The sequence below is a fragment of the Apodemus sylvaticus genome, chromosome 5 (assembly GCF_947179515.1).
Source record: "Apodemus sylvaticus chromosome 5, mApoSyl1.1, whole genome shotgun sequence".
NCBI lineage: Eukaryota > Metazoa > Chordata > Mammalia > Rodentia > Muridae > Apodemus > Apodemus sylvaticus.
Window position 1 is genome coordinate 7070748 of NC_067476.1, and position 13982 is coordinate 7084729.

The 13982-nt window shown below is 53.2% G+C and overlaps 1 protein-coding gene across 2 annotated transcripts in view; it reads left to right on the forward strand.

Annotated features, from left to right (window-relative positions):
* Positions 1-13982, forward strand: part of Col5a1 (collagen type V alpha 1 chain) — a 151374-nt gene that overhangs the window by 114429 nt on the left and 22963 nt on the right. For both annotated transcript variants that reach the window (XM_052181959.1, XM_052181958.1), the window contains exons 39-53: positions 660-767; positions 2186-2275; positions 2365-2418; positions 3485-3592; positions 6108-6215; positions 7463-7516; positions 8394-8447; positions 8539-8646; positions 9395-9448; positions 9543-9650; positions 10955-11008; positions 11438-11545; positions 12162-12215; positions 12425-12478; positions 13883-13936. In XM_052181959.1, the coding sequence (XP_052037919.1) occupies positions 660-767; positions 2186-2275; positions 2365-2418; positions 3485-3592; positions 6108-6215; positions 7463-7516; positions 8394-8447; positions 8539-8646; positions 9395-9448; positions 9543-9650; positions 10955-11008; positions 11438-11545; positions 12162-12215; positions 12425-12478; positions 13883-13936 (1170 nt within the window). The remainder of the gene's footprint in view (positions 1-659; positions 768-2185; positions 2276-2364; positions 2419-3484; positions 3593-6107; positions 6216-7462; positions 7517-8393; positions 8448-8538; positions 8647-9394; positions 9449-9542; positions 9651-10954; positions 11009-11437; positions 11546-12161; positions 12216-12424; positions 12479-13882; positions 13937-13982) is intronic.

A 13982-nucleotide genomic window follows, 5' to 3' on the forward strand; every position in this document is an offset into this window, starting at 1 on the left:
CACCTAATGTCACCACAGAACTGGAGCCCATGAGGCCTCCTCCCCTCTATGGCAAATATGGCAGCCCTCAGCATCTTTCTGAACACATCCCAGAAACACAGCCTCCTAAGAGGTGCAGGGGCAGGAGGACACCAGCCATGGCTACTGCCTGGCTTCATCTTCTGGATTTTGGCTGGCATGAGGAGTTGAGTGGTAGGCCTACTGTGGGCATCACCATAGTCAGGGATGTATCCAGTGGTAGGCCTACAGTGGGCATCACCATAGACTGGGATATATCCAGTGCTAGGCCTATTGTGGGCATCACTATAGTCAGGGCTGTATCCAGTGCTAGGCCTACTGTGGGCATCACCATAGTCAGGGCTGTATCCAGTGGTAGGCCTACTGTGGGCATCACCATAGTCAGGGCTGTATCCAGTGGTAGGCCTACTGTGGGCATCACCATAGTCAGGGCTGTATCCAGGGGTAGGCCTACTGTGGGCATCACCATAGTCAGGGCTGTATACAGTGGTAGGCCTACTGTGGGCATCACCATAGTCAAGGCTGTATCCAGTGGTAGGCCATAGTCAGATCCATACCCAGGCTTGGAGGAAGAGATCATTCCTTTGTAAGTCACTCAAAACCAATGTGTGAACATGTGACAACATTGTATCTCCCCGTAGGGTCCCACAGGAGAGACAGGCCCCATGGGTGAGCGTGGCCACCCTGGCCCTCCAGGTCCCCCTGGCGAACAGGGCCTCCCAGGTGCTGCTGGGAAAGAAGGGACGAAGGTAAGTTTCTAGAAGCTTCCATGCCAAGCTGATATTTTTTTTTTTCTAGAGAACCAGAACTTTGTGTTTTCTCTTGATCCTTTTGGACAGATGGGTAATTTCTCAAACAAATGCTTCTCTGAAATTCACACGTTCAGATCCGTTTTGCTTGAACTGAGGCAGGGCTTCGACCCGCTGCAGATGGAGCACAGAGAGAATGTGGGATCAAACTACCCCAGGCCCCGTGGAGTGTGCCTCCCCCCCACTGCCCACTGCTCCCGGGACAGACTAAAGGCCCCAGTCTTTAACAGCTACAGATCTGGTGGAGAATGGTCCTTTGAAAACCCCTCACTTGGACACACTGCAAATAGATTCTGAAAGTGAAAAATGAGAGTATCCCCAGCTCTGTGCCCAGTGCCAGCTCTCACTAAGCCTTTTTATAGTCTGTTCAGCCTGCTGGGGTGCCCCAAATTTGTGGTTGTAATACTTGTGTGTTAGCATAAAAACCTTCAAGTTTCCTTGAGGGGAACTAGAGGCACAGGTTCTCGGTCTGTTTTTGTTATTGTTTTGAAAACAGGGTCTCACCGTGTAGCTCTGGCTGGCCTGAAACTGGCCATGTAGACCAGGCTGTCCCCAGACTCACAGAGATCCACCCACCTCTGCCTCCTGAGTGCTGGCATTAAAGGCATGTGCCTTTCACCAGGGAAAATTCTGGGAGCTATTCTAGCCTTCACAGCATCAGGGAAGGCAAACCCAATGGTGCCTGTTTTTAGAAGTGGTCATTGAACTGATAACAAGTTCCTTGAGTCGCTGTGTTTATTTAACCACAAGCCACTGAGGTGTCCTTATCTTTTCGTGGGCCCGTGGAGGAATCCATCACATGTGAGGACTTTGATTTCACTCCAGCTCCCCATTCTACCCTGCTGGACTTGGTGGGTTTGGAACTGAAGAAGCACAGGGACAGCGCAAGAGAGAGCGAGACAGCGAGAGAGCTAGAGAGAGCGAGAGAGCGAGAGAGTGAGAGAGAGAGTGCTAGAGAGAGAGCGAGAGCGAGAGAGAGAGAGAGAGAGAGAGAGAGAGCTAGAGAGAGAGAGAGAGAGAGAGAGAATATCACAGTTGGATCCCTTCCTCAGATCTACACACAGAGCCAGCCTGGAGACCACGGCTCCCAGGTGTGTGAAGGGTCTGAGCTCAAGTCCATGATGACAGTAGAGAAGATGTGTCAGATTCTGGCTTCCATCCCCAGCCTCCAACTCAAAATAATGTGAGAGAATGTCTGTAAAGCCAAGGGGCTAGAGAAAGCTCAGGTCAACCCAGATGCCCGGTGATCCTGACAGAAGCCTCACCCTGCTCCTCAGCCATGGATCCTGGATCCTGCAAGTTGGTGCGAAGTCAACGTTGGAGATTCCAGGTGGGGTTAACTTTGGCTCTCTTTTCAGGGTGACCCGGGTCCTGCTGGCCTTCCTGGGAAGGATGGCCCTCCGGGATTGCGTGGATTCCCCGGGGACCGAGGGCTTCCCGGCCCTGTGGTGAGTGAGGGGACAGGTGGGCGTAATGGTGTGGCACACAGCCCTGGGGCTGTCTGAGGTTCTCAACCCATATTCTTACTACTTCTCAGGGAGCACTTGGACTAAAAGGCAGCGAAGGCCCTCCTGGCCCCCCAGGTCCTGCGGTGAGTCAAAGCCTTGATTTTATCCTACCCTACAGACCTATTGTTTCCCGGGCAACAAGAGCCGGTGTGTTGGGGGGACAGACTACAGCATAGGGACTGTATCCCCGAGCCAGAAGCTGGCTTGATAGAATCAGAGGGCCACTTTGTATGGGGAATGGCAGGAAAGTGCCTGCTTAGGGATCTACAAGTGAAGACCCTGGGCGTGGAGGCAAGGAGGGAGGGCCACATTTGGTGTAGACCTCTTGGGTCAGCAGGGAGTGGTCAGTAGACACTCTTCTTATGAACTCCAAGGACATGTCTTAGAGCAGGCCGAGCTACCTGGCACGGGTAAGGACGGGGTCTATTTCTAGCCCGTGGTCCAGGAGTCTAACATGTGTTTCACATGATCTAGCTAACCCACCACCAGTCTCAGAACCCCAACTGTGGCTCCGTGTCTGAGGCCGTTCCTCCCCGTTATGAATAAGGAAGGTCAGCTTAGCTCCCTTTGCCATTCAAGCCTGGTGGCTGTACCCAGGCGTAAAGCCCAGCTGAGTTTAGGAGTGGCCCCTTGCTAGCTGAGTTCCAGACTGGGCAAGTCAGATGGGGTGAGAAACTAGCTTTCCTTTTGATAGGGCATATGGCAGGCTTGCAGGCTGTGTTGACCTCTTGATGTGACTTCGAGCTTGGCCTAGATTCCCGTTACCATCAATATCTGCCCCCTGGTCTAGGGCTTCCTCCTCCAAATCCATGAGTACTTTGTGGGCAGGCAGACCCTACAGGGATGGGAAGGTGCCAGGCCTCTGGAAAAGACCATCAAAGATGGACACAAAATAAGACTTGTTCCCAGACATTTGTTGAGAGAAAGTGGATGTGTATGATGGATTACAGGAGGTAAAGAGCCAAGAAGGGGCCTGGTGATAGCCTAAGTATGAGATCATGCTTGCAGAAAGCCATGTAGGGAGATACTGAGCCTCGAAAGTAGGGGTGGGGGAGGAAAGAGCGGCGTGACCCACTGATGCTCAGCGAAGTCCTCCCGTAGAGTTCAAGAACCTCTAAAGCAAGTTATTTTTTTTTTACTGCACTTTAGGGCTCTCCAGGGGAGAGAGGGCCAGCGGGTGCTGCTGGGCCCATCGGAATTCCAGGGAGACCTGGGCCCCAGGGCCCTCCGGGGCCTGCTGGAGAGAAAGGGGTCCCCGTAAGTACCTCTTGAGATTGGGGTTCCCTCCCATGTTTGGTCTAGTCCCTTCTGCTGTCTTAACTCCATGGGCACCCCCCCCCTGGGCTGGGAGGGGCAGAGGCTGTGGAGTCTAATTATCCCACAGGGATGGACACTCTGAGGAGTCCCAGGCAGCTCAGCCTGGCCTGCCTGGAATGCTGACATCACAGAGGCTAGACATAGTCTGCCCCCTATAAAACCTGTCCTCTGTCTAGCCTCTGTGCCTCCTGAGTAGCTGGACCATACTGTCTGCTAAGTGAGCATCACCTCCCCACTGGCCTCACCCCGTGGCTGGGCCCTTTAGGAAAGAGATGGGCATTTGGGAATGGGTGTCTCTTTATTGACGAGAGAGCACAGGAAGGACACACTGTGGACAACGGCAGGCAGGTCCTCCATGAGGCTTGAGTTCACTGGGCTCTGAGAGATCTCTGAAGCCTGGGTTTCCACACAGCCCTTCTCTCATCACCCAGCATGGCTCCCAGTCCTTTAGTGGCACCCAACCCCCCTTTATACCTCCAGTTCATATGTAGCAGCTCCATGCCCTCCCATCAGCCCTGATCTCCCACGGCTGTGGGGTAGATTTCATCCCAGCTTGCACATGGCAGGGCAGAGTTCTGGAAGGATCCTCGGTGGAGGATCTCCATGGAGCACTGAGCCAGACACATAGGCCACTGACTTCTGCTCTATGCTCTGTGTGTCCTGCTCTCTGGGCACACTAGGAGGAAGAACATTCAGACCACACTGGGACATCAGTACCATGGAGAACCTTGCAACGTCCTTTTGGCAATTGATAGCATTGTGGCATTTTTAGTGAGATGCCCAGGACACAGAGCCAGCTGGATTCTGTGTGCAACACAGAAGTCCTTGGAGGTTCAGGACACGTGGTGCTCACAGACTCAGCTTAAGGTAGCTTGGTAGTCAAGCAGAAACCTTGCAAGATTGGCCCTAAGCAGAGATGCTCACTATCTGCCAGAATAGCTCTAGCAAGAGGAAAAAGTGGAGAGAGAGAGAGAGAGAGAGAGAGAGAGAGAGAGAGAGAGAGAGAGAGTGAGAGAGTGAGTCTGGGATCTCTGCAAACTCCCGACCTGACAGGGAGCACAGGGACAGAAGCCTGGAAACCCTGGACCTGCCAGGGCACTTACTAGCTTAGGGAGGACAGGCTGGCTTCTGAGAGAGGGAGTGGGGTGCAGGAAGGATGGGATGGGCTAACCAAGCATCTGTGCTCCACACCACCCCCCTCCCCCCGCCCCATTGCACACAATTTCATTCTTTGTGACACTGGAAGAAAGGAACTCCTAGCTGAGGTGAGAAAATGCTCGTTGCTCGTGGGTGATGGGCCCACGGTGGGACCAAACACAGCAGGAGCTAGTGGGATCCCAGGGTTCTGAAGGGGCGGCCGTGAGTAAAGCAAGTCAGAGCTCTGAGGGCAGAAATGATGATTTTGTATATGTAGATGTCTGTGTGCAATGCATGTCATGCTGTGTACATGCCATGCATGTATGTATGTGAGTACACATGTCTGCATGCATCTGTATGTGCATGTGTGCCTGCATGTGGAGTATGCTTGTGCATACTATCCTGTGTGTGAACGTGACCATGGACGTGCATGTGTGTGTGTTTGTTTGCACCTATGTCTATGTGCGTGCTCACATGTCCTGCGTACGTGTGTGTATGCATGTCTGTGTGTGCACAGGCAGGGTGTTCACACAGAACTGGCAGATGACAGTCTGTGGAAGCTGCTGCTTAGACCATCCTCGAGGATGTGTGGTCTCCTCTCACCAGCTTGGAGGAGCCCCCCAAAGGCTCCGAGACGCACGTTCACAAGCTCTGCTAATAACTTTCCTGTCACTTTGACAAATATCTGAGCGAAACCACTTAAATCAAAGGATTTGTTTGGGCCTGGTGGTTCCAGAGGTTTCGTTCATGCTTGGCTCCATTGCTATGGGTCTATGGTGAGAGAGGGCATACAGGCGGAAGGACACGCTGGGTCAAAGCCAACCCCTTCATGGCAGCCAGGAAGGGGGATGGGCAGGTCCTTATTCTCCAGGACAGGTGTGGTGCTGTCCTTCCTCTCACTACCTCCAGCTCTTCACCTCCACAGCCTCCACAGAGCACCAAACCCTCACCACTGTGTGCTCAACCGCAGTGTTGGCTGTGCCTCCGTTTCCTCATCCCTAATGAATGGCCCTTGTGCATTGCCCTCTGCCCCCTCTCAACCATTTCAGACCGAACCATATGGGGCTGGATTCAATGAGGTTTTAGTCATGTGCCATTCTGAGCGTGGCTCTGGCACAGCAAGGTGCCCACAAGTCAGAGTCCAGACTGGTTGGAATTGGCTTCCATGCCACTGGCTGGTATGTTAGGACCATGATGGTCCTAACCACTCCCTCACAGCCCAGCTTCCCACTCCCGTGACCCTCTCTGGGGTAAGGAGCCGTGGCATGGTGCTCCCAGTGTGAAACCATACCGAGTCTGAATTGCCTGTCCTCTCTAGGGCGAGAAAGGTCCACAAGGCCCTGCTGGCCGAGATGGCCTCCAAGGTCCCGTGGGGCTCCCTGGACCAGCCGGTCCCGTGGGTCCTCCTGGAGAAGACGGAGATAAGGTACGGAGGACTTGGAGGGTGTGTGGCCAGGCAGTGGGTGAAAGGGCGGTGTTTTAAACAGCAGTGTATATGAGAAAGAGGACTTGGGGAGCAGAGCAGTGCTGTGCCCCCTCAGCCCGGCATGAGCCATGATTTTGAAGTTAGCACACAAATAATGGCAACAAACAAGACCTGTAGTGAGTGTCGGGTAGGTGGGAGAGCCTGGAAAGTGCTCTGCTCCTCAGCAACTCTGCTGTCACCTGAGATGCGTGCAGGTTGTAGCCAGAGCTGGAGAAACTGCTCCCCGCTCCCTCCTGAACCCTTTCAGACTGGGACTGTGTGGGGCTGGATTTAATGAGATTTTACCCTGAGTCTATTTTTAAGCGTCTTTTCTTGAATGATTGAAGCTCTGTTTTTATTGCTATTTCTGATACGATTACAGAGGAGCCTGGATTTTATACTTCATTAAGGAAAGGCGGTGCGGCTTAGCTCTTCAGGGCCAATCTCTGTCATAGCTCTCTGGTGATATTTCTGACTTTGTCACCTCTGCACAAAGGACGTCTTAGTCTTATGTCTCTGTGTAGGAGGCAGTCCAACAGAAACACCAGGGAGGACATTAGACCACCACATCTCCTACTATTATCACCTTGGCAATAATCCAAGTATCACAAAGGAAACAAAGGAGTGGGGGAAATGTCTCAGTCAGTAAAGTGCTTGTCTTGCAAGCTTGGGACATGACTTTGACGTCCCCAACCCTTGTCTATAAAAACCAGGTGTGGTGGTGTGTCTATAATCTTGAAACTGGGGAGGTAGAGGCAGGAAGATCTCTGGGTTCCCTGGCTGGTCAGCCTGGTCTACAGAGGTGAGCTCAAGGCCATTTCAAAATGGAACAGATGGCAAGTAGGGGGCCTGCAGAGACGGCTCTGTGGTTAAGAGCACTGCTGCTCTTATCTGGGGTTCAGTTCCCAGCACCTACATGGCACCTCTCAACTGCCTGTAATTCCAGTTTCAAGGGATCCAGCACCCTCTTCTGGCCTCCTCAGAGTGCCCACATGCAGTGTACGGACATGCATGCAGGCCATGTGCACACATAGGAATTTGTGTCTACACACACACACACACACACACACACACACACACACCTGGGTACACAGAGATATCTGAGTACACACAGCGATATCAAATTCATATAAGGAAATACTTTCTGGTGGCGGTTCCTGGAACCACCAAGAGCCCATGCTAACAGCATCCTCCCTGTCTGTCCCCAGGGAGAGATTGGAGAGCCAGGACAGAAGGGAAGCAAGGGTGACAAAGGTGAACAGGTAAGAGTGTGAGTGTGTGGGCGGCTGCCGGGCACAGCAGGTATACCCTGGGGTCACGCAACCATCCCAGCACTGCCAAATCCTGGCTCACAGCAGTTTGCTTTCTTTCCTGAGAATATCCCATGCACATGCGTGTGTTCATGTATGTTCAGCTGTGTGAGAGAATCTCTTGGCATGAGACCATGACTAGTCCTGCATCTGACCCAGCCTGGGGGCCCAGCGCTGAGTTCCACAGAGCTCTGCAGAGGCAGGGCATTCATCTGTACCTTGGCCTTTCATGCATTCAGAGATGCTAGGGTGTGGGTGCTTCAGCCAGGTCACCCACACCAGCCCTCTCCAGTGCCATGAGCCCCTTCCAAACCGGGGCCTCATCTGAACCTCAGATTGATGTCAGTATTCTTACTCCTGATGTGACATCACCAGGCTTCTCTCCAGGCCCCTGGCTCTCTGAGAGCAGGGCCTGTTCCTACTGGATTTCCTCTCTTGGTGCTTAAGGATGGCATAGCATCAGGGGTTGTGGTGGGGACTTTCCTAGCACAGCAGGTAGGAAATTGAGGCCTCTGATCCTTGATGTCCCAGGGCCTCCATGTGCCACAATAAGGCAGTGACGTCGCTGAGAGGATACATAGTGACCTGTCCTGCTTCTGTTACCCACAGCAACATGATCATGGATGAACTGAGAGCCTGGCCCACTTCTCAAAGCTTATAACCTGGCCTTGCTCTAATGTTAATAATCGGTGTTCCTCAGATGACTGGCACATTGGGGGACTGATAAATCACATCCAATACAATCCAGCCACTTGCAGAATCAGAATTGACCTACTCCTGATCTCATCTGCAATTCCAAAACAATTATGTCTTTGTTTGTCACCTACAGGGTCCTCCTGGGCCTACCGGTCCTCAAGGCCCCATTGGACAGCCAGGCCCTTCGGTGAGTGTCTGTGTCAGATGACATAGCAAGGCCTGCCTCTCAACCTGTTATCCATCCATGTGAGTTTACCCTCACTCACTTCTTCCTCCAGGGAGCAGATGGTGAGCCTGGCCCTCGTGGACAGCAGGGCCTGTTTGGGCAGAAAGGAGATGAAGGTTCAAGGGGTTTCCCAGGACCACCCGGGCCAGTGGGATTGCAGGTAACCACGGAGCTTCCCAGAACCCCCAGCAGAGGGGTCAGTCTCCTGCTGGCTCCATTCTTCCTGTCTACTTTGCTGCCAGTATCCTGTGAGTCCAAACATGCACACACACACACACACACACACACACACACACACGTACACAACTGAAGTTGTTTCCACATTTACTGTGGAATTCTTGGAAATGGTGTCCTGTAAGAAAGGAGTACAAAGTCCTCATCTGAACACAACACCTGGAAGTGACAGCCATCAACCCAGCCTACCTCATCCAGTGCCCTCTAGGTTATCCGTTCCCACCACATGATTCTACCTGATGTCAGTGAAACCTCAAGCTCGCCACGTGCTGTAACGCATACAGCAGCCTTTGTTTTATCTTACGAGGCATGTTGAACGCCATTAAGTATTCTTTGAACACAAGATTTTATTTTGGAAAACACAGTTTTTAGTTACTGGTAGTATTTGGCATATGGTGGGGACCTGATTTCTCTGGAAGGTTCCCTGCTGCCGGCTCATTAGGTTTATCGTTTTATAGGAAGCCACCATAAGCACTGTTGCCCATAAATCTTTGCATTCTCCTCTGATTGTGTCCTCAGCTGTTTGAGTCCTGGAAGCAGGAAAAATCCTTCCGTGGTGGCAGACTCATAGAAACACATTTCAGGGCCTTCAGGAACCATCATGGGAGTGGCAGTCCCAAGAGCCATGAGGGTCTCTCACAGAGTGGCACCTCACCACGGTTTTCTGTCCACAGGGTTTGCCAGGACCTCCAGGAGAAAAGGGCGAGACAGGAGACGTAGGCCAGATGGTAAGCGATCGAGACCCAATGTGACTCCCTCTGGTTTCATTTCGGAGAAGGATATTTACATCTTGTCTTGCTCAATGGCCTTTCTTCTTCCCAGGGCCCTCCTGGTCCACCAGGCCCCCGAGGACCCTCTGGAGCTCCAGGTGCCGATGGGCCACAGGGCCCTCCTGGAGGGATTGGCAACCCTGGTGCAGTCGGAGAAAAGGTGATGTCTGTCTCCTTCTCAGTGTCTGCTCCACGGCTGCACGAGAAGTAGTGTGTTTGTGTGTACCCACAGTCCTGTGTGCCCATTGTGTATGCGCTCATTTACCTGTGTATGTGCACACACATACGTGTGTGTGTGTGTGTGTGTGTGTGTGTGTGTGTGTGTGTGTGTGTTTGTGTACAGGCACTCCAATCACACTCACTGAAAATCAAAAGCAGACTCATGAGTCTGAGGTGGGATCTCTGACAGCATTCATTTGTAACAGCTTTTTGCAAAATCTAAAGCAATAATGTGTTCATCCGATCTCCAAGCCCCATGGTCTCTCCTTCCGTCCAGGTCAGACCTGATGAAAGTCCCCCTTTCTGTCTCCACACTAAGCTTGCTCTGACTGCCTGCTTTCTCAAGGCTAGGGCCTTGTCACTCCTTCTGGTTTGTGTTAGGGCCTGGCCCCTGAGACTGAGCACAATAAGTCCGAGACTGTGGGCGTGTGTGCACACATGCTTCTGAATACACATATGTGAACATGGATACATGTGAGTGGGCACCATGACAGTTTCAGTGTGAGACTGAGCTCCACGGAGTGCTGAGAGTGTGGCCTTAGGAAGCCATCTTGGGCCTTGGGAGGGTTGGAAGCCTGCTGCCGGCCCTGGGGAGGGCTTGCTTCTGATGTGGGATGTGTCTCGGCACATGCTGCTATGCTTTTGTTCTTTATGATGTGAAAGGTCAGAGAAACAGGTGGAGGCCCCGCTGTCTCCCCTTCCTGCCTCAACCCTGAGTAGCCTTCTCTTGCCACCACCCCACAGGCCCTTCCTTCCTGTCTCAGTGCTGCTGGAGAATGTGATGGGCTGCTACGTTCTGCCCTGCTTGGTGTCCTGTGCTAGTTATATATCCCATTGCTCAGACAGAACACCTGAGAAAGTCAGCCTAAAGGCTGCCAGGCTTGTTTGGCTCATGTTAGCGGGGAAGGCACGGTGGCAGGAGTGTGAGGTGGCTGATCACATGACATCCGTGGTCAGGAAGCAGAGCGCCTGCTTGGGACAGCCTGTAGTTGGTGTTCCTTGTGATTTGTACAGTATCCACCCCCACCCCCCATCCGTCTCATCCCTCACAAGCTTTCTCTTCCTGATTGACCTCCCACTGCATTCCTGTGAGCTCTCTGGAGACAAGAACCGTGGTTCCACAGAGTCCTAGACACCAGATGCTCCAAGCGCTGGAAGGCAGAATGAGCAGTTGGGCAGGTGCTAGCGGATGGACCCTCCGCGATCACCTCAGTGAGGGAGGCTAACACTGACTTGTCTCCTCAGGGAGAGCCTGGTGAAGCTGGAGAGCCTGGCCTTCCAGGAGAGGGAGGTCCCCTGGTGAGTGTGGCCCTGGAGGAGGGGTAGGAGGTGCCCAGTGGGGACATTGACCAGGTGCCAGCCCAGAAGCTTCAATTTTGCCTCAGCTTCCCCTCCTGTGAAATAGGAGTCATGGCCCTGCTGAGCTGCACACTATAGAACTGTGGTGGGAAAGGGTGGCCAGCCCTAACACAGAGCTGAGCCTAGGCCTTGGAGGCTCGAGAAGAGCAGAGCTCTGTGCCTGCCTGGTGTTACATATGGGGTTGCTATGGACAGTAGGTAACAAGAACAGCAGACATCCCCATCCTGAGACGCAGGGGATGCTGGGAAAGAGCTGCCAGTGAGGTGTAGCAGTGAGTCCATAGATTGCCCTATAAGCTAGCACATTTCAGGCTCTAGGTGGGCACCCAGTGGGCTCTGAGAACTGAACCATAGCCTCTTCCTCCACAGGGACCTAAAGGAGAAAGAGGGGAGAAGGGAGAGGCTGGCCCCTCTGGTGCTGCTGGACCCCCTGGACCCAAAGGCCCTCCTGGAGATGACGGCCCCAAAGGCAGCCCTGTGAGTAATGTTAGAAACTGTGGTATCTGGGCAGTGCCCCTGCACGCAGGCCATTCTGAGTCAGCCCTGTGAGTAATGTTAGAAACTGTGGTATCTGGGCAGTGCCCCTGCATGCAGGCTGTTCTGAGTCCCTGGAGTGCCTGCCTCATGTGCACCCTGATCTGGGGACAGCTGTGTGAATGCTGTGTGTCTTAGGGGTAATTTTGTCTACTCTGGGGGTGTCCACGCCAGCTACTGGTGAGACTGTAAGAGGGGTGCAGGGAGGTGTGGGATAGAAGCAGCATTCAGTGAGGGATCATGGGGCTCCTGATGAAAGGTCTCCAGTCACAGGGTACTGTTTTTCTCTGCTGGCCCCAATTTTGCATCAGAAGTCAAAGGAGCCACCAGAGTGTATGTGTAGACAGAACATCTGCCCTCCCTAGTCTCTAAAGACCAGAAGGCTGCTACCACAGCCCTGCCTCATGGCTGGGTTTACTCCTCTGTGGACTCTTTAGGATAGGGGTCCCCTGATCAAAAGTGCTGGAGGTATTGGGACTGTCCCTTGTCTTGTAACTTGGGTCCTGGTAGGCTGGGCAGGGTATGCCAGGCTGCTGAGAGCTTACATCTCTCTTCTCAGGGCCCCGTGGGCTTTCCTGGAGACCCTGGTCCCCCCGGAGAGCCAGGCCCCGCAGTAAGTGTCCATCTCATCTCTGATGCCTCTTGTCACCCCCAATTTTCCTGCTCTCTGCTTCCTCTCCTCTGCTGGGTTCTCAAGGGCTCAGCACCTCCTCAGGCTGCCCCTGTTCCAATGCCCAGCCATTGGGAAAGGATCTGAGGGCACACACAGGCTGGAGGGCGAATTTGATCTGAGCAGTGGAAGCAACTTTCTTGTTCCCACAGGGTCAAGATGGCCCACCTGGTGACAAAGGGGATGATGGTGAACCTGGGCAGACGGTGAGTGTGCGGTCTGATGGCTTTTGGGTGGGAGCCTCCCTGCATTCTCGGGTCTTAATGAGAAGCCCAAAGCTAGGCCCCTCTTGACTGGGCAGAGCTCAGGGGCCCCAAGGACTTGGTGAAGGCTGGGATCCTTCCTCCAAAGGAAGGATGTGTGTGCGTCCCAGCAGAAGACCGGCAGAGGACCAGTATGGAGCTCCAAGGGTTTGCAGAGTGCCCCAGATATTACCCTGAAGGTCAGCCAAAGCCGATCGACAGGTGTACAACCCCTTCCCACTGGCCTGACATCCTGTGACTGTGGCCACTTGACCTTGAAAGGCTGCTTTAATGTGAAGTGGTCTCTTTGGAGTGGGACCCGGTAACTTCTTCGGGTCCCTGGACTGGACTGTGTCTCTGGCAGAGGTCTCTTCAGCCCACACCCAAGGTGGGACTAGCTCCTAGGAATGACTGACTGTTAAGGTCTTTTTTACTGCTAATGTGAATGTTACAGACTGGGTGATTAAAGCAAGATAAGTGGGTTGGGCTTATTGCTGCTGGCTGGGAAGTCAAGATAGAGGAAACTTATCAGGCGGGGTGTAGTGCTGCGGCTTAACAAGGCTAGAACAGAGATGGTGGTTCAGGCCTCTGATTCCAGCACTCAGGAAACTGAGGCAGGAGGATTGCTACAGATTTGAGGCCTTTCTGATCTACATTACGAGGTCAAGATCAGCCTTGGTTTTAGAGTAAAACCCTGTCTCAAATAATAAAATAATGTAGTGGATGTCATCAGGAAGTTATGGGAAGGGGGAGGTGGGCTTAACCCCCCCCCCCCTTTTATAGTTCGCTCATTTCTCTGATGGTGATGAAATCTACCTGTACACATGAGCAGGTCCCTCCCGTCAATACCAGCACAAGGGTGGTTTGATAAGCCTGGGTTTCAGAGGCCATCCAAACCATATCACTGGCCCAAGGGCAATCCTTATATCATTGATGTGAGACAGGCAACAATGGAAACAAAGGGCTGGGGGCATGGGCGGGCCGTGAGCCAGGTATGTCCTGTCCACACCCCTGTTCCCTGCCTTGGGTTCTCGGCTTGGTCCTTCTGCAAATGAGAGGCGGGTGATGGTACTGTGGCAGACACCAGACAGCAGCGTGCCAAGCACAAGCACGCACCAGGGGATCTCTTTGTTCAAGGTGCAGCAACAGGATGTGAGTTGGAGTCTCTGAGTGCCAGCAACAGGGTGTAGGGTGTGAAGGCTGTAGGGACTTTGTTGTGGACTTGCTTTGCCCCCACACGAGAGGGGGCCGTGCAGGGCTGGCCGTGGAAAGGACAATATTTCTGTGTGTTTCCTTGGCTGTGGGCAGCATACTCGTGTGTCCTGATGGGACAAATTTCTAATGCTCTGTGTTCTTTCTCCTAACCAGGGATCCCCGGGCCCTACTGGTGAACCTGGTCCATCTGGGCCTCCAGGAAAGAGGGTAAGTCCTTCTGCACACCCCTCTCCACCACTTGTGGAGTCCCTGG